At 40.9% G+C, this 24,968-nt stretch overlaps 1 protein-coding gene across 1 annotated transcript; it reads left to right on the top strand.

Annotated features, from left to right (window-relative positions):
- Positions 1–9,299: 9,299 nt before the first annotated feature.
- LOC112229090 (remodeling and spacing factor 1) lies at positions 9,300–23,515 on the top strand. The gene is made up of 16 exons (XM_042309028.1): positions 9,300–9,697; positions 11,713–11,804; positions 11,995–12,087; positions 12,441–12,646; positions 12,839–12,957; positions 13,163–16,917; positions 17,132–17,395; positions 17,760–17,864; positions 18,006–18,085; positions 18,174–18,228; positions 18,426–18,535; positions 18,654–18,721; positions 19,128–19,353; positions 19,656–19,870; positions 20,238–20,423; positions 20,636–23,515. The coding sequence occupies exons 1-16, from the start codon at positions 9,544–9,546 to the stop codon at positions 21,151–21,153; spliced, it is 6,246 nt and encodes a 2,081-aa protein (XP_042164962.1). The 5' UTR covers positions 9,300–9,543; the 3' UTR covers positions 21,154–23,515.
- Positions 23,516–24,968: the final 1,453 nt, after the last annotated feature.

The following is a 24,968-nucleotide window of genomic DNA, read 5'->3' on the forward strand; positions in this document are numbered from 1 at the left end:
CCCCATAATGAAGCAAACATTTTATGCAAATGTATTACAGATACCTTATTTACATAAGTATTCAGACCCTTCGCTATGAGACTTAACTGAGCTCAGGTGCATCCTGTTTTGATTGATGTTTCTTCAACTTGTTTGGAGTCCACCTGTGGTAAATTCCATTGATTGGACATGATTTGAAAAGGCAAAAACCAAGCCATGAGGTCGAAGGAATTGTCCATTAAGCTCAGAAACAGGATTGTGTCAAGGGTACCAGAACATTTCTGCAGAATTGAAGGCCCCCAAGATCACTGATCTCCATCATTAAATGTAAGAAGTTTGGAACCTCCAATACTTCCTGTAGCTGGCCGCCCGGCCAAACCGCAATCGGTGGAGAAGGGCCTTGGTCAGGGACGTGACCAAGAACCCAATGGTCACTGACGGCTCCAGAGTTCCTCTGTGGAGATGGAAGAACCTTCCAGAAGGACAGCCGTCTCTGCAGCACTGCACCAATCAGGCCTTTATGGTAGTGACCAGATGGAAGCCATTCAGTAAAAGGAAATGACAGCCCACTTGGAGTTTGCCAAAAAGGACCCTAAAGGACTCTGACCATGAGAAACAAAATACTCTGGTCTAGTGAGTTAAGATTGAACCGGAATGCCAAGCGTCACATCTGGAGGAAACCTGGCAGCATCAACCTGTGGAGTTGTTTTTCAGGGACTGGGAGACGTCAGGATCGGGGGAAAGATGAACGGAACAAAGTACAGAGATCCTTGACACAAATCTGCTCCAAAGCGCTCAGGACCTCAGACTGGGTTCACATTCCAACAGGACAACGGCCGTAAGCACACAGCCAAGACAACGCAGGAGTGGAGACAAGTCTCTGAATGTCCTTGAATAGCCCAGCCAGAGACCGGACCTGAAAATCTTTGGAGAGACGCTCCCCATCCAACCCGACAGAGCTTAAGAGGATCTGCAGAGAAGAATGGGAGAAACCCCAAATACAGATGTGCCAAGCTTGTAGCGTCATACCCAGGAATCTAATTGCTTCTAGAATCTAAAGGTGCTTCAACTAAGTACAGAGTAAAAGGGTCTGAATACTTAAGTAAATGTATATTTCTGTTTTTAAACCTGTTTTTGCTTTGTCATTAAAGAGATGCCTCAGAGCTCTACAGACAATTCCTTTGACTGTCAACTGTAGGACCTTATATAGACAGGTGTGTGCCTTTCCAAATCATGTCCAATCAATTGAACTTATCACAGGTGAGCTCCAATCAAGTTGTAGAAACGTCAAGGATGATCAATGGAAACAGGATGCACCTGAGCTCAATATCAGTCTCACAGCAAAGGGTCTGGATACTTACATAAAATACGTTTTTTTTTTAATTGGCACAATTTTAATTTACATTTTTTTTTTTTAAACCTGTTTTTGCTTTGTCATGGGATATTGAGTGCAGATTTGAGGAGGAAAAAAATATTAAATCCATTAATAAGGATGTAATGTAAGAGTGTGGGAAATGTAAAAGATCTGAATACTTCCCAAAAGGACTGAACATTTTAAAGTCTAATAAATTCATTTAATATAGCTTACACCATAACAATAAGTTTATTTTAGTATAAAGAAGCTATGAAGAAAATGTAGCCTTATTTCAGAAGAACAGAATAGCATATTCTGAATTGTCCTTATATTGGGCCCTGGTCTGATATTCTAATTGGTGGGGCCTGTGAAATCCATAAATTAGGGCCTAATAAATATATTTAACTTTACTGATTTCCTTCTATGAACTGTAACTCAGTAATCTTTTAAATTGTTGCACAGACGTCATCACTCTCATTCGCTATTTGACAAGAACTTGACAATATTCTCACCCATCAGACTATTCTTAATTTAATCTGCTCTTTATATATACCCTATTGGTGTAATATTTGTGTATTTAGAATGGCCCTTATCCACATCCTGCAATCGAATAGCGAATGGAGGTTAGGTGCGGTTACGTTTTTTAATATGCACGCATAGGCAAGCGCGCCCATAAGGCTAGGGGAAACTAAACATTTCCTAAAGTCAATTGAATTATATAGTCTATATAGAAATACATAAAATAATTCAAAATAACTAAAATACTAACGTATTTTGGTTATCTACTTAAATGTTAGCTTTCACCATTTCCTCCTCCAGTTTAGATGGACGTCATATGTATTGTTCATCACTGTTTCAATTGTTAATATATATATATAACTTTTTTGTTTTTTATTTCACTCAATGATCATGCTGCGGCTCCCCCTATGGTCATTCCACTCCCCTAACAGTCTTTACTCTGCCTCCACCCCAATGGATTGCCACAGTTGTTATTTATATAGTGCTTTTTATATTTTTTTTACTGTTTCCATTATTTTATTTCATTAGTCCTGCATGTTGGAGCTCAAAGATTAAGATTCTCACTACCCTGCAATCACACCAGAGTAGGCTACTATGAGGATTCTGTGTTATGCACTATAGCCCGTTACCATATATGTGATCGAATATTATCTGCTGTTGGCTTGTGTGGATGTATGTATGTGTTATGCAACATGGCTGACTTGAAACATTGTTAACAGTTTCAGGAACATGGGCCTTTCTCATGATGGAAAAATACAGAATAGCATGAAGACAGGAACTGTGCAATGAGTTGGGGGGGGCACATTCAGAACGTAGTGTTGCGAGAACAAACGGTCTTTTGTTAGATAACAGGAGCCAGGTGCCTGATAACTGCATATTCTACACAGCTACAACACTGACCGCTGAAGCGCTTAGGGGGCTGGGACCAGCTCTGCGCCAACAATCAACGATAGGCTGGGTGAGTCTAAACCACGCCCAGTCTCTACTCTGACAGGCCAGCTCGGAAGCAGGAACTATTTCTGTTCGAGTATATTGATAATATCTTTGTCAAGAACAAGTTAGTTCTCTGTTTGCCCTGCGAGGTCGGACAGAAAGCCTGTATATACGAAAATTGCATTTGCCACTTATTGCTTAGCTAATAAAAAATACATAGCATACAATCGGTGACTCGATGTCATATTTATCCTGATACCAGATTCAAATTGAATGCAACTCTAACACTACCCAGTAATTTACAGATCGCTGCAGCTGTACACAGCCCATTTGTAAATAGACCATCCAACCAACTACCTACCTCATCCCCATATTTGTTTTTCTGCTCTTTTGCACACCAGTATTTGTACTTGCACATCCTCATCTGCACATATATCACTCCAATGTAAATTGCTAAATTGAAATTACTTTGCCACTATTGGCTTATTTATTGTCTTACCTCCTTACTTCATTTTAATTAGCACATACTGTATACAGATTTTTCTATCGTGTTATTGACTGTATGTTTGTTTATCCCATCTGTAACTCTGTGTTATTTTTGTCACTGCTTTGCTTTATCTTGGCCAGGTCGCAGTTGTAAATGAGAACTTGTTCTCAACTGGCCTACCTGGTTAAATAAAGGTGAAATATATATATTTTTTAAATAACAATTTGTTGTATTAAAAAATATTCTTCTAATGTCTCCAGTCATTTAAACTGTAGTAGAACTGCATGAAATGTGTTTATAAAAGGCCACATTTTTCCCATGCAAAGAAACAAGAAATGTATCTGATATATCTGAACCAACCAGGTACAACCCTAAATCTGTAACCATGGGCACTCTCTTAGATATCATCCTGACCAACTTGCCCTCTAAATACACCTTTGCTGTCTTCAACCAAGATCTCAGCGATCACTGCCTCATTGCCTGCATGCATAATGGGTCCGCAGTCAAACGACCACCCCTCATCACTGTCAAACGCTCCCTAAAACACTTCAGCGAGCAGGCCTTTCTAATTGACCTGGCCCGGGTATCCTGGAAGGATTTGGACCTCATCCTCTCAGTAGAGGATGCCTGGTTGCTCTTCAAAAGTGCTTTGCTCTCCATCTTAAATAAGCATGCCCCATTCAAAAAATGTAGAACTAAGAACAGATATAGCCCTTGGTTCACCCCAGACTTGACTGCCCTTGACCAGCACAAAAACATTCTGTGGCGTTCTGGAGTCCATGGAGAATAAGAGCACCTCCCAGCTTCCCACTGCACTGAGGATAGGAAACAATGTCACTACCGATAAATCTACGATATTCGAGAATTTCAACAAGCATTTTTTGGGATTGGTGCACTTCACAAAATAGATGGTATCATGAGGATGGAAAATTTTGTGGATGTATTGAAGCAACATCTCAAGACATCAGTCAGGATGTTAAAGCTTGGTCGCAAATGGACAATGACCCCAAGCATACTTCCAAAGTTGTGGCAAAATGGCCTCAGGACAACAAAATCAAGGTATTGGAGTGGCCATCACAAAGCCCTGACCTCAATCCTATAGAAAATTTGTGGGCAGAACTGAAAATTCACCCAACTTGTGGGAAGCTTGTGGATGGCTATCTGAACCGTTTGACCCAAGTTAATCAATTTAAAGGCAATGCTACCAAATACTAATTGAGCGGATGTAAACTTCTGACCCACTGGGAATGTGATGAAAGAAATAAAAGCTGAAAGAAATCATTCTTTCTACTATTATTCTCACATTTCACATTCTTAAAATAAAGTGGTGATCCTAACTGACCTAAGACAGAGAATTTGTACTAGGATTAAATGTCAGGAATTGTGAAACTGAGTTTAACTGTATTTGGCTACGGTGTATGTAAACGTCCGACTTCAACTGTATATTGCACTGGTCATCCCCAAAAGCCAACACTTCCTTTGGCCACCTTTCCGTTTCCAGTTCTCGCCTGCCAATTACTGGAACAAATTGGAAAAATCTCTGTAGCTGGAGTCATATTTCCCTCTAACTTTAAGCATCAGCTGTCAAAGCAACTTACTGATCACTGTACCTGTACACAGCCAATCTAAATAGCACACCCAACTACCTCATCCCCATATTATTACTTACCCTCTTGCTCTTTTGCACAACAGTATCTACTTGCACATCTATCACTCCAGTATTAATGCTAAATTGTCATTTTCTATTTATTGCCTACCTCCCTACTCTTCTACATTTGTACACACTGTAAATAGATTTGTCTATTTTTCTCTTCTATTGTGTTATTGACTACATTTGTTTATGTGTGACTGTGTTGTTGTTTTTGTCACACTGCTTTGCTTTATCTTGGTCAGGTCACAGTTGTTAATGAGAACTTGTTCTCAACTGGCCTACCTGGTTAAATAAAGGTAATACAAAATTTGAGCTCATGTTGTGCAACATTTCTATAGGCTATGTCATTTTGTGAGGAAGCAGAATGTTGATGGCCTTATTAAAAATAAGAGGATCCCATCAGCTTTCTATAGGCTAGGCCTACTATATTTATTTCTCAATTTTCCTAATATTAAGCACATTGCTTTGCTTTACAACATGAGTATAGTCTGGCTGGCATGAAAATGACCTGCGGGGAAAAGCATCACTAAATGCTTTTCGCCGCATTCACTATTTAAGTGCATAGATGACAGGTATTTTTCCCCCCTGCCCTTGTTCCAACAGGTGCATGATAATGGTCCATTCTAAATCAAAACCAATTTCACACATATATTATTTAGTGTATGTAAAAACTAGATTAAATTAAGAATAGTCTGATGGATGACAATATTATCACTTGTGAATGATGCCCAGCATGTGCAGTAAGGCAAGAAACAGCATGTCTTTTTTTGCAACTTTTTCAAATCAGTCACACACATCATGTAGCCTAGCCCATAGACCTATATGTTTTGATAAGGTTTGTATCACAACTAAAGTCACCAAATAACTCCAAACGTAGCCTACAGGCCTACAACCCCTGGAACACGGTTAGAGAGCACATAGTCTAGAAAGCCAAGTGAAACGTGTTCTTATAAACCCAGCCGTTGCGCAATCGCATGTGAAAACAGTTTTGACTGGCCACTATTTAAAACAGGATCCCAGCTTTCTCGTGCTGCTATATTTATTGCTAAATTCTTACAATTAAGCACATTAATCTGTTTTACAATCTGCATACATAGGCGGCGCATGTGTTTCAAGTTTGGGGAAGCTAATTTTCACCATAAAAATGCATATTTATAATAAAGCATTCCATGCATCATTGCATTTGCAGACTTATGTAAGATAGCCTACTATTCATAATGTGATGAGTAGATTGGATAGTCATAATTTAGGCAACAAAAAAAAGACAGTTCAAAGCATGGCTGAGCTCGTATAGCATAGAGTAGGCCTACGCTATTTTTTATGTATTTATTTTATTTCACCTTTATTTAACTAGGCAAGTCAGTTAAGAACAAATTATTATTTTCAATGATGGCCTAGGAACAGTGGGTTAACTGCCTGGTTCAGGGGCAGAACGACAGATTGTTTACCTTGTCAGCTCGGGGAATCGATCTTGCAACCTTTCGGTTACTAGTCCAATACTCTGAACACTAGGCTGGCTACCAAATCATTAAGTGTTTATGAGGTCATTTTATGATAGCATTTGCATTGATATCAGAGTGATTAGAGGGACAATAGATCACTTGAGTACCAGGGCATTAGTGACTGGAAGTTAGACAGTTTTGTACGCTACTAATGACCATCAGTAGCATCAGTGCAGTTTTGGAGAAGCCTAGTTACTGTGACTAAATGGTCATGTGGAATTTGACTGCGGTAATATGGTCACCGTAACAGCCCTAGTCACATAAACAAGGACACTGCATGTTTTTTTGTCATGCCTAGTAGCCAGGTCTGTTTGTGCTTTAGTCAACTTCTCTATCATTTATAGCCATGCTAAACATTCCAGAAGAAAGAAAAAGATAAACTACTGCAATTCTATGTTTCTATAGTTCATATAATTTAATTCAGTAATATAATAGCATGGGTTCTGTCGACAAAATCATTGACAATAATAACCGACAATTAAATCATAATCAGTAAACTCTTCAAGCAGTGTGTGTGAAAACTATACATCACATTATTGCATCCTCTGTCCTTTTTTCCTTCACTCTTAGCCTCTCCTTGAAAATATATTGGGGCCTGAGGGGAGGAACTTTCACTCCTCTCCAACCAATGTGCTTTGAGAGGGAGATGAGGAATGGTGGAAACAAGGGGAGAATCTCAATTTAATTTCCTTTTTTCATCACATCCCCTCTCCTCACTTCCTTTTCAAAACCCATTGGATGAGAAGGGCAGAGGGGAGAGACCTCTGACCTTTTCATCCAGTGGGTTTTGAGGAGAGAGCATGCAACGAATCAAGGAAATGCAATTGAGATTCCCTCAAGGACAAAGGAAGCAAGTATGTGACAGCTATTACATTTTATTTGACAGTGCCTGGCTGACTGAGCTACCATAACACCCATGACCTGTACAGAAACAACCCCTAGCCCCTACTGCCCAGAGTCGGGACACTTGTGAAGATCTGAGAGGGATTGATTGCTGGTGACACGGTGACAGCTCCACCTTACCCTCTGATAGGCATGGTGGAATTTTGCAGGTATTGCTTAAACCTGTGCAATTCTCTCAGATCTCCAGAAGTGTCTAGGGGTAGGGGTTGTTTCTGGACAGGAACCCACAATCCTTTAGGTGTGGACCTACTGCACAACACTTAAAGCATTGATTGGATGTTTAATTAAATTGCTATACACACATAGATTTGCACAGGTGTAAACTGGACACACCCACGGCACCCTATCAGGCTGAATAGACAGGTCTGGGTAGCTGGATACCTGCTGTAAACTGTGAAATAATATTTACATGTCTACTATTCACACCCAAGCATAATTTCAGCTAATTAGATGTGCAACCACTGACTATATGTTTTGTCTGTATAGCATAATTTAAGATTACCAATGGTTAGCTTGGTAGCTAAAAAATATCAGTTAGCTAAACATTTACAGTAACAGCAGTTAATTAATTAATTAATAGATAATAGATAACATAATGGAATTAGAAGGGTGACCTCCTACTTTGAAAAAACGGGAAGTGTTGGCTGTGCACTTGACCAGATATTCGACATTTAATCCCACCCACAAGTTTTTTTTGTTTTATATGCAAAAATATTTTTGTTCGATTTCCTTTTAATAAGAACGAACAAACAACCCGTTTTCACGTTCCCAATTGCTCCGTTTTAAGTCGAGAAACAAACGATCAAAACGTACATATTATCCACTAAGTATGCTTATTATATTGACTACATAGACACCAAAATGTTCTGTCAATCCTCAAGATCAACATAATTCCCGCATTTTGGCTGTTAAATCGCGTGCAGTATCACACAAGCTCTTCATCACTTGCCTGTCATTCAGAAAATCCTTTCCTGAATCAGCTGATGTTGCGCGCGATAATGTCCGCGTGTAACTAAACAGCTAGACATCAAACACACATCAAACAACTATTATTTGTAATTATTGAATGACATTAAATATTTTAGTTGTATTAAACATATTAAAGTTACTCTTTCTGCTTGAAGCGTTGGATTTTTCAAGCACATACATTATTTTGCATGTGTGCCCATGAAAACTGTTTTAAATGTTGCAAGGTTACAGTACACTTCCGACATTTCCATACAAAAATATAATCCGACAGCAATATCCAGGAATTTCACAGGATCAAGTGAATGTGTAATTACACTGTGGGGGAAAAAAGCCACATTATTATTAATGGCTTTGTAACCGCTCCAAAAAAGTTGTCTACTGCAAGTAATGCTCACTTGTGAAGGTAGTTTATAGAAAGACCCATGTGTAATGCTGAAATTTAACCACTTTTATCACATTCCATGTGTCAGTATTTACCGTCACTCATTGGCATTGTATTTTACAAATCTAGTCTTCTGAATCATTAACAAAATCATGTTTCAGATTATTTTGTTAAATTATTTCTGCTGTTTCCCCAAAATTATATTTCCACTAATATTGTAGCGTTGTTGGTGTTGAAAATGTTACAAATAGCGAATTGATACAACTACGAAAAAATGGACAGTGCAACTGCAATTGGATCGATCACGTTGTACAAATTCAGCAAGCTTTCGCATCAAAATCAAATTGCCAGTCCTAAACGCTACAAAATGGCAGCTGCTCAGTGGTCCGAGCCACTGTATAGCCGACTTTACATTAGTTAATTGGAGTTAAATGACCTATGGAAGAATATGAAAATGTTCACACCACCAGTGCAGACATTATAACAGAGTGATCATTCCCCACGCGTTCTCATTTGTTTACATTAGTCATTTGGATTATTATTATTTTTTTTACCGCAAAGACCTCTGGGCCACTAATTTATTTGACGCGGTGAATTGTGGGCAGTCATTGGTCCTCCGAGACGTACTGTCAGAGACAGAAGAGGAAAAGAGACACCCCACTCGCTGTATTTTCCTGGTTCAATTAATGTCAATGAACTAAGTAGACCCGAACAGGCCCAGCTGCAATCGCATTGGAGTCTGAGAGACGCACCCAGTTAAGTAGACCGGAACTGACCATTTGTTTCAATGGTAAACGGCTTGTGTGAACTATCTTCATTTATCCACCATCTTTGTTACTGTCTGCTGCTCTTCCATCGGAAAAGATGGCTGCCTCGGCAGCATCGGAGGGTTCTACCCCCGGTTTTTGCCCAAGCTACGCCGTGATATGCTCTTTTCTAGAGCGGTATGGAACCTTGCTTGATTTACCGGAGCTTACATTTCCACAGTTGGAGCGATATCTCCAAGACACAATCTCAGGTATAGTTTGAAAAGCGCGAGCTACTGTGGGAAGATGGGACTCCACTTTGCATAGTGTTCTATGTCGTTCGTACTAGTTGTGTTATTGTGTGATTTCCAAACATAACCCATTTTATATACATGTATTGTCCCAGATGTATTATTAGGATCCAGGGTGAAATGGATGCATTGTTTAACCGTGAACTGACCGAAGATTGAAGGGCTTCGGTGAAATTTGGGGCTTTAAATTACAATTCATTTTCCAGCCAAGCCAGCCTTTATCTGCCAGGGACTGAAATGCACTTCACCACACAGCCTACAGAAAATATTGTGCTTTGAACTTTTGCTCAAAGGTGATCTGTTTTTAACATTTATTAAAGTATATTGGGTACTCTTATTATTCGGTTTAGGATTGAGTGTGTTGCGTTAAGGACAACATTGTCCATTGTGTTTACATTTAAGGAATGTTTTGGCATAGTGGTTCGCTCGCGCTGTATTGCGCATGCGCATACTCATCTTCTGGGCTTCCTGCTCAATGGTTAAAAATAATAATAATATTTTTTTATCAAGGGTATAGAGCACTTTTTATATTGGTAGTGGTTAGGATGAAATACAGTAGACAGACACACAGCATTATGTACATCACTTTAGACATCTAATGCTGTAGTTTCAAACATTTCCATCAGTCTAGACTCTAGATAGATCCTATTTGAGAAAACAAAGTGCAATCAAATGCACCATGGTTAGCATCCAACTTCCAGTGTGTCTTTTGGTTACACTATTTTCCTTAAGTAATGTAACCCATTTATACTAGTCTGTCTCAAGTATGTTTCGTCTTCAATTGAATCATGTTGTTCCCAGCTTGACATTCAATCTGTCACACATTCTATTGTTATCTCAACGACACACTCACGCAAGAACTTCCTGCTCAATGGTGTCCTGCTGTAATTACGCAAAGAATGGTCTGCTTTATTCAAACTATTTTGGCAGATTTTGGTTGTTTGTATCACACATACTACATTGTTATTCCATACTTCCACATTATTGTATTAGTCATGTTACATTTTTGTTTTATATTGTTAGGAAATTAGCAAATAACTATTTTGAATGCATTGTTTTAATAAATAAAACCAGGAATGCATCATGCACGCCTTTTAATTTTGGTATTGTGCACTGTCCCAGTGTCTCCACTTTAGACATGTATGACTTGTCTCCTCTCCAACGCCCAGGAAGTTCCAATTAAAACTCCCAATAGACATCACTGCAAGCGTTATAATGTCAAAATACGTTCGTTACTCAGCAAATATGGAGTTTGGCTGAGCAATGTTCTTCATTTACTTCTTTACGTCCAGTATGGACTTTCAAAAAAGGTTTAAATGAATATGTACAACCCACTGAAAAAAATGCCTATTGGCACCTCCAATATCTGGCTTTACTGCCAAGCACAGGTCAGAAGTCTACAACAGTTCAATGAGGTCTCCAAGATGAATTTATTTTGGTTGTTGTAAATGTTTATTTAGACCTTTTTTGGAAGTACATACCTGCCATAACAGGAGTAAATGAAGATAGTTGCTCAGCGAAATTCCATATTTGGTAAGTAACTCATTTATTTAGATTTTTTACATTATAAAGCTTGCAGAGCAGTCAAATCAGAGCTTTCTGGGTGTTCGAGAGGAGACTCATTGGTGACATCTTTAACGTACAGATACTGGGGCAACTGTGCACAGGAGTTTTCTTTTTAATATGTGAAGAAATGTTTATTTTCTTATTCCCCACTCTCATCAAAACATATTTAAATTCCGTTGTCTCCATTTGATATTAACTAATGCAAAACTAATTCATTTGAAGTGCTAATGGACCAATACCTATACATATTATGAAATGTCATAGGAAATGGATTCGTGACAGTGTGTGAGTGGGATTCATATTCAAGATATACATGCTGTAGCTATTTATTGGCCTATACAATAGGTGATATGTGATTGAGAAACATTGATGTTTACCAAATGGTGTCATTATCCCATCTCTCCCCTCAGTTCCAAAGATCTTGGTGGACCTTCACGTGAAGTTGTTGAGGAAGATTGGCAAGTCAGTGTCCGCAGACAGATGGGAGAAGTACCTTGTGAAGGTAAATAGATCTCAGGACAAGGCTGTACATTTTCTGCACACTCAAATACAGTTAGGCGTAGCTTTATAGATTAATCACATTTAAATATATTCAATTTTTGTAAAATACAGGCAGCGGCATGAGTCTAGGCATTCTGAATGATGATAGTATTGAGGTTAACCAAAGGCTGATGGGATGTGCTTTCTTACAGGTGTGCCATGAGTTCAACAGTACTTGGGCATGGGAGCTTGAAAATAAAGGATACAGGGACATGTCTGTGGAGTACAAGACTGGAATCCTCAAAGTAAGGTTGCAATATAGCTGTATAGTTGCAATATAGCTATAATTATGCAAAGACATGCAACTTATTTCCAAACAAGATGCAGGTAGTAAAAATTACACCTATTTTCACGTTCTTATATAAGGCCTTTCTTCTGTATGGTACAAAAGTAAATTCTCTGAAAATAGTAATGCCAGTGGTGGTGGGACATAACTTGTGCAGTTCACCCAAGTGTGTTGTTGTATTGCAAGTCATATTGCTGTTGCAATATTCCATAAAAAATATTGCAATATCTTTGGTCACATCATGCAGCTGTACTAACATAATTATTTCCCCCTAAGTGCAACATTCTCATACTTTCTCTCTTTTCTATCCAGCATTTGTGTGAATGCCAGTTTGATGACAATGTAAAGTTCAAGACAGCAATCAATGAGGAGGATCCTGATAAGATGCGGCTTCTCCCCATTGGCAAGGACAAAGATGGCCTGATGTACTGGTTCCAACTTGACCAGGACAAGAATGTGAGGGTCTATGTGGAGGAGCAGGACGACCTGGACGGGTCTTCCTGGAAGTGCATTGTCAGGTACTGTGGAACCATTGGAATGACGGGCCGGGTGTGATTCAGGGGAGGAAAGATGCATACTGTTGTACTGCAGAGCCTAAATGTCAAAGGTCTTGTATTCCAGGTGGATCATAGATTACTTGGTTTATATGTAATTTTACCACAAGATTACTAAACTGGAAAGAGTTATTTGAATTATCCATCTCTATACAGAGACAGAAACAGCTTGGCTGAGATCCTGGCACTGCTAAAGACTCAAATCGACCCAGCACTGTTGACAAAGAAAGAAGGAGAGGAGGAAGATGAGGCGAAAAATAATACTGGGGGAGAAGGTAGTGTTATGCCAACAAGGCTTGTTACACCAATAATGTCGTCTGTTATTTGTTGTTTACTCACAAACATTTTCATGATATTGATATTGTCAAAGGTAAACAACTTATTTCCCTGAGATGCAGTTCTAAATCTTGTACTTTTATTTTCTATGAATGTATCATTCTGTTGTAACTGCAATTCCTATTTATACCTTTTCTCCTATAGGGGAAGTTAAAAAGACAGAGGATACCTCAGAGGATGAAGAGGACAAACCCTCCAAGGGAACAACTTCCTTAGTCTCTCCAAAAACCGAGATTACAGAAAAAGAGGAATCACAGCTAGATGAATCAGAAGCCAAATCCTCATTGAATGGCCTCAAAGATGAGTCAGAGTCAAAAAGCCAATCAGAGGAGCCTATGGTGGATGACAAGGTCACCATAAACACCCGGGCCATCAAAGAAGAGCCAATGGAGGTGTCAGAATCCAAGGAGAGCACAGCCACAAATGCTACAGAGCCTCTTGCAGAGAAACCTTGTCTGATGCCACAAACAGAACAGACAGATGAAGCCAAGAGGAAGACTGCAAATGAACTCCAAAGGGCCATGAAGAATGACCAGCAGGCCAAAATCCCATTGAAAAAGAGAGAGATGAAACTTTGTGAAAATGTTGATAATAATAGTGGCGGTGGCAGCAGTATCTTTGTGCGAAACCCATCCGTTGCTCTTGTCAAAGAAGCTCCTGAAGTTGAGGAGACAAGTAAAGAGATATCTGATGCCCCGGTGGGGACGATAGAGTGTATAAGTGATCAAATGAATGGTGATGCTCAGCCTACAACAGAAAAAAGCATCAATAATGGTTTAAGAGACTCTGTTGATGGCAAAAAACAGCAAACAAAAGCTGCTGCTGGGGAAGAACGTGAAGCAGCAGAAGCTAGTGCAAAAGAGAAAATAAACCTGGATAAGGAGAAAGAGGAGATGGCAAGCAACACTGAGGTGGCCATGGCCAATGAAACAAGTCTACAGAAAATGGTTCCAGCAGAAAAGGAAAGCACTGAAGATTCAGAGGAAGTAAAAAAATCAGCCTTAAAAGAGGCTAAATCTCCATCCCCTCTAATGTCAAAGCCATTGACTTCATCTAAGGATGCAACAAGCCCACCGGAGAAGCACTATGATTGTAAAGAGGAACAAAATATCAAGGTATCCAAGTGGGATGTAAAAGTGTGTCGTACAGAACACACAACCTATACATCAATAGAAACCGATGAAAACCCTTTGTCTAGTAAGTCACAGAAACCAGATGAAACTAAAGGAACAGATTCATCCATTACCTCTCAAGAGGTCAAGTCAGCTGTCTCTAAGGAAACAGACAAAACAGTTGTCAATAAGGACGGTTATCCCCTTTCTGTCGTGAAAGATATGGAAAAACCACCCTGCACAAAAGGTACAGAAAAGTGGTCAAACCCTAAAAACCCAGAAACGTCAGTCATTACTAAACAAACCGGGAGACCTGACCCAATTACAGAGAAACCAGACCACTCTAAATGCATAAAGATGCCAACAGTCGTAAAAAATACAGAGAAACCACCTGACAAAGAGGGTGTAGAGAAATGTGATGTTTCTAAAGATATCAAAACTTCTGTAATTAAAAAGACAGAGATTTCAGAAAAGAGTAAAGATGCTGAGAACCTGGCCATCTCTCAAGAGACCAATACGTCCTCATTCCTTAAAAAGGCAGACAAACCAGTTTCCAATAAAGAAGCAGAGAAACTGGAGAGCATTAAAGAGACTGATAAATCGTTGGTCATTAAAATGACAGTGAAACCAGAGGCATCTAAACATACAGAGAAATGTGATAACCCTAAAGACAATAAAATGTCAGCTGTCACCAAGGAGAAACCTGCTGTAGGCACAGATGCAAAGGCTGCCACTGAGGTGAAGAAAAAAGCTGTCCTGGAGGAAGTTTTCTCAGCGTCGATCTGTAAAGATGAAATGAGTACTGTTGCTAAAGCGACTAAGACACAATCTGGACCAAAAGACATGGAGATGGCAGACGTCTCTGAGAAAACAACCCAATCACAACTGGGTGAACCCAAAAAGGTAGAGAAATCGGCTACCCCTAAAGATATTGGGAAATCGGTTACCCCTAAAGATATTGGGAAATCGGTTACCCCTAAAGATGCAGAGAAATGTGCTACCCCTAAAGACACAGAGAAATCTACTAAATTGGTTACCCCTAAAGAAGGTGGGAAATTGGCTACCCCAAAAGACACAGAGAAATCAGCAATGCCTAAAGATACAGTGAAATATGCTAAATCGGCAGCACTTAAAGAAGCAGAGAAATTGGCTACCTCTAAAGATGCAGAGAAGTCTGCTAAATCAGCTACACCTACCCCTAAAGATGCAGAGAAGTCTGTTAAATCAGCTACACCTACCCCTAAAGATGCAGAGAAGTCTGCTAAATCAGCTACACCTACCCCTAAAGATGCAGAGAAGTCTGCTAAATCAGCTACACCTACCCCTAAAGATGCAGAGAAGTCTGCTAAATCAGCTACACCTACCCCTAAAGATGCAGAGAAGTCTGTTAAATCAGCTACACCTACCCCTAAAGATGCAGAGAAGTCTGCTAAATCAGCTACACCTACCCCTAAAGATGCAGAGAAGTCTGCTAAATCAGCTACACCTACCCCTAAAGATGCAGAGAAGTCTGCTAAATCAGCTACACCTACCCCTAAAGATGCAGAGAAGTCTGCTAAATCTGCTACACCTACCCCTAAAGATGCAGAGAAGTCTGTTAAATCAGCTACACCTACCCCTAAAGATGCAGAGAAGTCTGTTAAATCAGCTACACCTACCCCTAAAGATGCAGAGAAGTCTGCTAAATCAGCTACACCTACCCCTAAAGATGCAGAGAAGTCTGCTAAATCCGCTACACCTACCCCTAAAGATGCAGAGAAGTCTGCTAAATCCGCTACACCTACCCCTAAAGATGTAGAGAAGTCTGCTAAATCTGCTACACCTACCCCTAAAGTCGCTGAGAAATCGGCTAAAAACACAGAGACTACCTCTAAAAAGATTGTTCTATCTTCTAGGGGACAGAAACCAGACACTGAAGAAACTGAGAAACTGACAGACACAAAGCCAGTTGCAGAAAAAGGAGAGAAACTTGTCACCTTTCAGGACGCCAAGCAATTACCCTCTCTCAAAAAGTCTGTCCCAGTGGAGGTGAAACAGGAGGAGCCTATGGAAATGCGTTCGGAAAAGTCAACACATGACAACATAAAGATCAAGGGACATGCTGAAAAAGGCTGGCCAAAAAAGGCTGTTAAAAGTGGAGTGAAGTCTGAGACCAACCCTATCAAAGACCCAAAGCCCATGAACTGTGATGCATCATCAGAAAAACAGGCTATTAGTAAGAAGGCATCATCTCTCACTGAGGGTGAGACGGACAAAAGCCAGGACAAAGTAATCAAGGAAGATGCCACAACACAGGGATGCCCCCCAAAAGAGGATGGGAGTAAGCCTGATCATCCTAAGAAAAATGACAAAAAGGAGGATGATGGAACTGAGAAAGATGACACAAATTCAACGGTAGAAGAGAAATTGGGTCAGGCAAAAGCAAGTGAGGGGTCTGAGGAAGATGATAACAAAGAGGATGAGGACAAGGGTGAAAAAAAGGATGCGGGAACAACATCAGAGATCCAAGAGGAGGGAATTCGCCTGAAAATACGCGGGATTACCCACCGGAGGAGAGCTGAGCTCCAGAGAAAGGAGATGGAGTCTGGGTCAGATACTGGTGAGACTGGGAGATCCCTGAGGAGGTCACCCAGGATCTGCAGGCCGACCGCTAAGGGGGTGGAGTTCCAGGACAGGAGGATGGAGAAGAAAGAGGCCACACCCCCTGTAGAGAAGGGTGATGAGGAGAAAACTGTTCAGAGGAAACCGAGAGAGAAGGTTGATCAAGATGGACTGTACAAATCTAAGGTAAGTTTTTTTCAGTGACTGCAGATATTTCTACATTCATATGTTGGATTGTGAATGCATGTTTTTGGATCAACAGTGTCTTTTAGATCAGGGATTCACACATTGTCAGCCATCAGGAACTTATGTGTATGCTGTCCTACATTAGCTTCATGTAACCCAAAAGTTAGAATGTCTGTGTTTATGATTTGGCTGTCAAGATGACATATGTTTTCAGGGGCGACGGAGGAGAAAGACCCGGTGGTCCAACACTCGAACACAAAGGCGCAAAAATAATGATTCTGGTGAAGACGACGAAAGTGAGTCGAGCGAAGAGGAGAGTGAGGAGGACAACAGTGATGAGAGCTTTAAGGTGGAGAGGGGCAAGAGGAGGAAGAGGAACAGAGAGAGGCACAGCGACGATTCTGACACCTCGGATGATGACCTCCCTCCTAACGATGACCCCTGTAAACACTGCGGCCTCCCCAACCATCCTGAGCTGGTGGGTCCTGAAAATGTGATCCCTATTTTCTCAGCTCAATAAGTGGCACAATGGGTAGCATATAGTTGTGATAATTATAATGGAATTGCCCACATGGTGGGCTGCAGGGTTCTGGTCAATTCCACATAAGTTTCAGTCAATGCAGAATGTAAATCAAATTCCAATTCCACGTGTTTGTTATTTTAAATGCATTGAAGAGAATTAAAATTGGAATTTCAGTGTACTTTCTGAATTGAAATGGAATTGACCCAAACTCTGGTGGGCTGTCAGTGGTTATACTATATTCATAATATGTATCTAAACTGACTGATAAGACTACAAAATAATGTGTTCCAGCTAATACACCTTCGTGTTCCCCTCGCAGATTTTGCTGTGTGACTCGTGCGATAGCGGCTACCATACGGCCTGCCTCAGACCCCCTCTCATGATCATCCCAGACGGGGAGTGGTTCTGCCCACCCTGCCAACATGTAAGTAACCACCAGATGGTAAACAATTGGTAGTTGCACTACAGTTTGGATGCTAGCCACATTATTGTTTTAAACTAATGGCTTGCTTTATGTGTGGTATTATTTGACATTCTTACCCCTCTCTCCTTGTGACCCCTGCAGAAGCTGCTCTGTGACAAGCTTGAGGAGCAGCTTACTAATCTCGACGCTTCCCTGAAAAAGAGGGAGCGCGCCGAGCGACGGTATCAACCTCTGAACCATGACAAATGACAACAGGATGATAATGTAGCTCATAAAGTTGTTTTAAATTATTTTATTTTCTCCCTCCAGAAAAGAGCGGTTGGTCTATGTTGGAATCAGTGTTGAAAACATCATCACTCCCTCGGTAGGCAGCATTTGGTTGCTATGGTTATACCATCATGGAAGTCAATTGCAACACATCCAGAATTCAGTGTGTTTGTAGGACATCTGTGTAAGATGGTCTATCACACTGTTCATTGCCTAGCCAAGACTACTGTCAGCATAAATGTTTGCTTCCTATATTGTACTGTGAACTGACACATTGCCAACTGTCATTTTTAGTTGGAGGTAGAGGAAGAAAGGGAGGAAGAGGTGGTGAAGAAGGAGAAGAAAGAGCGAACCAAGAGCTGGGGTCGAAGGTCCACAAGGGCAAAGAAAAGCATAAGCTACAGGTATGACGTTTGTACTGAACTCATGGTTATCAGAACATTGTGTGTGGCTGGTCTTTATTTATTGTTTCAGTATGGTGGCGGATAAATTCCCTGAATAATTTCAACGTCTTGTTTGCAGGTTTGATGAATTTGATGAGGCTATTGAGGAGGCAATTGAAGAAGACATCAGAGAGGCTGATGGTGGAGGTAGGAGAACATTATGGAATATGGCAACCAAGTCCCAGAATTATGACTTTCATTCAATAGTTTATGCTGCATTTTATTGATGTTCTGAAATCATTTTTGGCTGCATCATTTCATCTGTGCGAACGTGGTGCTTGCTCAGATGCCCTAATAATTGTGCACTCCTTTAATAAGGGTTACGAAGAGTCAAGTCTGAGGCTTTATTTCATCCTAAGATAGATGTTCCCTCTCTGCCCTCGTATACATATCCACTCCTATCAGTTCTGTCAGGAGGAGTAAACGAGGGTAAAAGAGGGATTTTCCCTGAAAGAAATGCAGCCTCAGAGCTTTTTAACTTGTGTAGCCTGCAAACAATCTTTGTGTGCCTGTTGGATTGGGTCTAAATGTTATCATGTGCTGCCCTCTACAGGAGCTGGTCGAGGCAAGGACATGGCCAACATCACAGGCCATAGCAGAGGGAAGGACATGTCCACTATCCTGGCAGCAGGAGAGGGTGGCGAGGGCAAGGAGAATGGGTGCCTACCGCGGCCCAACGCCAGCCAGCGCAGGAAGAAGCGCCGGCGTCTCAACGACCTGGACAGCGACAGCACTATGGAGGAGGAAGAGAGCGAGGACGAGTTCCGTCTCAGTGACAGGTAGGTTCATTAGGAAAGTGGGAGGTAGGGGTTCATGAATCACAACAGGGAGGTTATGTCCATAAGGCACCAAATGGAAGACAACGGACTGAAACGCGGAGGGACTACCTGGCCTTTTTTTGTTTTCCACTGCAAAATGTTTTTAAACATTTCCCATTGTGTGCCATAATGAACACAAGCCAAGGTTCCACTTCATTGATGGCTATTACATCCAGAAAGGTGTGACACAAAGGGGTGTTGAATTCATTTGTCACTCATTCTTCTGTTTTTTTTCTCTCTCCACTGCACACTTTTTCATGTAGTACGGAGGAAGAGGAGTTTGTGGCGTCGGGGAAGAGCGATGCAGAGAGCGAAGTGGCGGTCGACTCCAATGACGACAGCGACTTCGGCAGCACACAACGCAGATCCGCCAGGACTAGGAGGCCAGCCAAACGTCAGAGGAGTGCTCAGCCGCGACGGCGCCGCACACCACGACGGTACTCAGACGATGAAGAGGAGACGAGTGAGGAAGAAATGGGTACGTTGGCATCGTCATTTCCTCTGTGGTTTGAAAGGACATTACACTCCAGAATCAAACTTTGTTAGATGTTTTCAGATCTCAAAAGTGGTCTTCTCTTGGGACAAGTTCCAGGCCATCTGTTTTGTTGATTCAGGTTTATGCCGTAATCCAAAATTAATTGAAAAGGTCCTGATTTGTGGCGCTTATCAGTTCCATTTCATTTGGAGTTGAGGCCTTCAGTACACTGGTTAGACACAGCCAATTGTGTCGGATGTGGATCCATCTTTTGATTTTAATGTCTGAGAACTTCTGTGTTGATTTTGTAATTGTCCTTTTGAAAAGGTATGTGATGTGGCTCTCTTTCTGTGTTGACCTGTGTAACTAGTGTCGGAGGGCTCCAGCGAGTTCAGCGATAGCGACCTGGACTGTAGCCGACGCCGATCCCGCCGGAGTCAGACGACGAAGCAGGTCAACTACTGCGAGTCGTCCGGAGACTCTGACGGCTCCAAGGCCAACACAAACCGTGACAAAGTCAAACCGTGGCGGCGCCTCGCCAGTTCTGACAGCGAAGGTCAGGCAGACATTTTTTTTCTAAACGCGCGCTCTTTGCCTCACCGACCCCGCTATTAGCATAGGTTCTCTCTAGGATGTGTGTAAACTGTAGTTGGTTGGCTAATTAATTTGTTTATTTAACGTGTCCTCACTTGCCGTCACTTTAACTGATATTAACAATAATATGGTTTTATCTAACGTCCATTGTTTCCATGTACCTGGTTCTTTCAGCAAGCTCCTCCAGAGGCTCAGATGACAGCGAGAGGGAGAGGACTAGGTTAAAGAGGAGGGCCGACTCGTCCGAAAAAGAGTCCCAGCAGCACCGCAGACGACTTTCGCTGAAACGGCGGCGAGCCTCTGAGGAGGACGATGACGACCACGATTCCGATGAATCATCGGAGGGAGAACGTCCTGTCCGCAAGCGTGTGAACCGCATCGACTCGGACGACTCTGACAAGGAGGAGGAGAAGGAGACGAAAGAAACCAGGGAAGAGGAGGAAGGGGGAGTGCTGGGGAAGGGAGCCAGCCCGTTGGACTACGGCCTGGTGGAGCTGCATCCCCCCACCAACGGACAGAGTCCCATCAAGGCCCTAGACGGCCTGGCTCACATTGGGCCCCAAAAACCTGGGGCCACAGCTGTCGCCATAGCGCCCAATGGACTGGAGTTGGCACCACAGGATGATGATGAGGATGACCTGCTGGGGGTCACAGACCTGGTGGACTTTGTCTGCAACAGTGATATGTTGTAAAAACCCAAGTTGTACGTTTGTTCTTTTCTGTAGTATTTTTTAAAATGTTTGTCCTGTCCTTATTATAAAACTGTTTTATTCATCCTCCTTGTCCCCCCCATTAGTATGACCCCATCCACCCGTATGAACTGGACGTCTTACGGGGGGAAAGTTTATTGTCTTCACACCTTTCGCAGTGTGATTGTAGAGTCATTGAGAGCACTAACTCCGAAGGTTGTTAAGTGGCACGTTACTTTGCATTGTCTTATCCTCTGTACTCGGTCACTGATGGACATGTGGGTCAGATACTTGACCGTAAATGACACACAAATCAACCTACCTGTTTCTCCAGCCAACTTCCAGGGTTGTCTACTCAGGGGTCCATCCACTACCCCCACATACAAAGAGTCCATCTCCCAAATTCTTGGTTGTGTTCATTAGGCCCCAAACGGCAGAAAACCGACAGACCGAGAAGGACTACCTTGCCTTGTCCATTTAAGAAACGCTGATTTTCTGTTGTATGACCTAATGAACATGACCCATGACTTCCTGTTCTGAGAGGCACCTCTCAGTATTCCTGCCTGGCAAAGAGGACATTTTATTGTATGACATTAATTGTTTGTTGGTAGGATGTAGATGTGTATTGTTGTTCAACATTTGTATGAGAATAGATGTCAGGGGTCAAACTGCATTCCATTTACGACTTAAATTAACATAGTTTTGTGGATCAACTGCTGGAAACCAATCGTTGTTTTTATCCCCCTGCTCTTTACCCCAAACTTTAAATATGAATGTCTTTCACTTTTTTGATATTTGAATTCCACATTTTAATCCTCTTACATCGATCAAACTATTTATTATTTGTTTTGATGTGTTCAATTCTATTAGTCATTTGTTTGATAAGCTAAACCATTACACAGGTTTCCAACTTTCTTTTATAGACCATTTAAAACAAGCACTGGATGAAAAAGCATGAGCATAACAGTTTAAGTCATAATTCCCATAGGAAAACATGACACAGAACCATCGTCATCATCATGCTAGAAACAGCTTTTTTTAACTGACAGACTGGGAGACCAGACCCACAACCGATCCCATACTTTCTAGAAAATACAATCTCCAAAAGAGTGTTTCTCATGGATTTGGTTAATTGTTTTTACCCAAAGTATTGAAATGTTGTACTGCAGCCTATATCCTGTTTTTATTTTTATCAAATGTTCCCATCAAGTGGTATTTTTAACCATTTTTAATTATTGTTACAAACACTATTAAGGCAGCTAGCTCCTCAGTGCATCACGCCAAATTACAGGTGTCATTTAATCAACATTAAAATGTGTTAACTACCACCACATTGACAAGACTTTCCTTTAAATGGAGGTTTGAGTGTATTTAATGTCACCAACTAGAGTAGACCAACCCTGATCGTCTCACCTCTGTGTGCATATGTTTCTAAAAACCCTAGTTTAGTTTTTGTGTACGTATAAATATAATTTGTGTGCTGCCAACACTATCAATGGATTAAATGCCCATGTTTTAGACTTTTTTTATATGCTAATATTCAAAGGGATTTGTTATGTACAGAATTTTCTGCCAACTTTCTCTGTTCCTCTCAATAACCATGTCAGCATTTTAACCATTATTTTACGTACGTTGTGTTTTTATAATGTATATCAAATCATCCACTTATTGTTTTCCTCCTTAGCAAACCAAGTGGCATACTGTTTCCTATGTACCTTCTTGTCGATACTGTATGTAGGTTCAAAACCTTGAAGTAAAGGTACTTACTGAGTATACACCTAACTACCTGTCGTTGTTCATCGACTATTTTTTTATATATTTTTTTAAATGTCCCCTGGTCTTTTCGGAACCCTCTGCCACCACCAGTGTTGATTGTAGAGAACACTACCCTCGCTCTAGTCTTCCCTCTACATCTTACTGCATCAACTGGAGACTAAATAAACGTCTTCGATCTCAAAAAGCCTATCCTTTGTCTGTTCTCAAATATGAGCTCATTTTGGTTTTAGGGTTCCATTTTGAGGTCCGGTTAAATCACTGCCTTTCTGGGCCTATGTTCAAGCAGTTTCTCAGAGTAGGACTGCTGTCCATATTATTCATAATGATCTAAAATGCAACTGATCCTATATCGGCACTCCTACTCTGAGACTGAATACAGGCTCTGGCCTTGAATCAAAAGAAGATTATGGATAAACGGCAGGCTGGATAAATCTTTGTTAGGGAATGAAATACCAGAATGCAACTTGTTTGGGGAAATGGTTCAGACCATAAATTGACCTCTAATGTTAGTGTGTATATCTAGTTTTTGCTGTAATGTATATTTAGAGGCATTTTCTTTTATCATGGAAATAAATATATTTGGCAATTATTTATGATTGCATCTGTTTATAATAGTTTTCCTTGTAGAGGGGTTGTGATATTGGCACCACTGTTTTGTAATGAATTCATTGGATATCTGGCATGTTTGTTGGATGTTATTTTGTTATGTGCAGATGCGTTGGCCACCTTAAGGATTTACAAGGTTCAATAGTCACAGACCTCTAAACTCTTTTGCTCAGCAGTGTTCCTTGTGTCTTGCTACTGAACAAGAGAGCATGAACCAACCACTGGAGGCACGGACGACACCTGGCAGGACTGATGAGTTGTGTTCAGTAAGCATAAAATGGTAGAAAACAGAGTGAAATGGGGAGGTGCTAACTGAACTTGTCCAATATGAAGCCCTTGTTTTAATTTTCAGTTGTGCCCCAATGAACATGACCCTGGACACAAAGGTGGCCATTGTCAGAATCATGGGAAAAGTTCAAGATAAATGCGCTCTAATTAAGAAATTAAGCCTGCTTGTAAATTTGTCTTTTGTAAATAAGTGTTGGCATGTGTTCATCACCAATGGTAAACTTCTTATTAGTCTTGGTTAATCACACAATGTTTTTAATACTTCCGTGTGAAGGAAGATTTCCGAGGCTAATTAAAAATAATTTCTGAGCTGTCTGCAATGCACTCCACTAACATGATAATATTGACTTGAGTTACCGCACCATTAGTTGGACTGCCCCAAAGCGTCTACTGGCAGTTGCATTGTGGGAATCATATGCAAATGACTAGGGTTAGTTTACCATCGTTTTGGGATGAAAAAAATTTCTGATTTCTGATGTCATGTTTTCAAGAGATTACGTTTATCACCTGTATTTCATGAGTATGACATGGTGGACCTACTTCATTTTAAATGACAAATCTGTTGGAGCAAATGATCATATAAAGGTACACTAGTTGGGAGGGGCAGTCTGACACACAGGCAGTCCTCTGCCAGGGGGAAGTTGGTGCCAATGATTCAAAAGTGTTTATTCCTTATTATTGTTTATTACAGGTAGAATTGGAAGACTGGGGAGACAACTATACTGTAGGTGTGGTATATCAACATTAGCGTGTAGATTAGTTTTCTATGTTTTGTCTGTTACTCTTCAATACCTTTTTGTTAACTTTACTCTATTTTCTTTCATATTAATACGATCTGTACATTTGTCATAATAAAAAGTTTTTTAAACAAGGAATGGTAGGCCGACTTGTTTTCTGTCTCTTGAAAAGGGAGAGGACAGCATGATGGTGTGAAATATTGATACAATCAGCTTTCTGACTAATGCAGGCATGTCCACTTGAGAACCGTGCTTCTACACCTGCATTGCTTGCTGTTTGGGGTTTTAGGCTGGGTTTCTGTACAGGACTTTGAGATATCAGCTGATGTAAGAAGGGTTTTATAATACATTTGATCTGATTTGAGAACATCTGGAGAAAGTGTTGAGGGGGCATGTTTCCTTAAAGATGCA

This window comes from Oncorhynchus tshawytscha, linkage group LG30 (genome assembly GCF_018296145.1).
Source record: "Oncorhynchus tshawytscha isolate Ot180627B linkage group LG30, Otsh_v2.0, whole genome shotgun sequence".
NCBI lineage: Eukaryota > Metazoa > Chordata > Actinopteri > Salmoniformes > Salmonidae > Oncorhynchus > Oncorhynchus tshawytscha.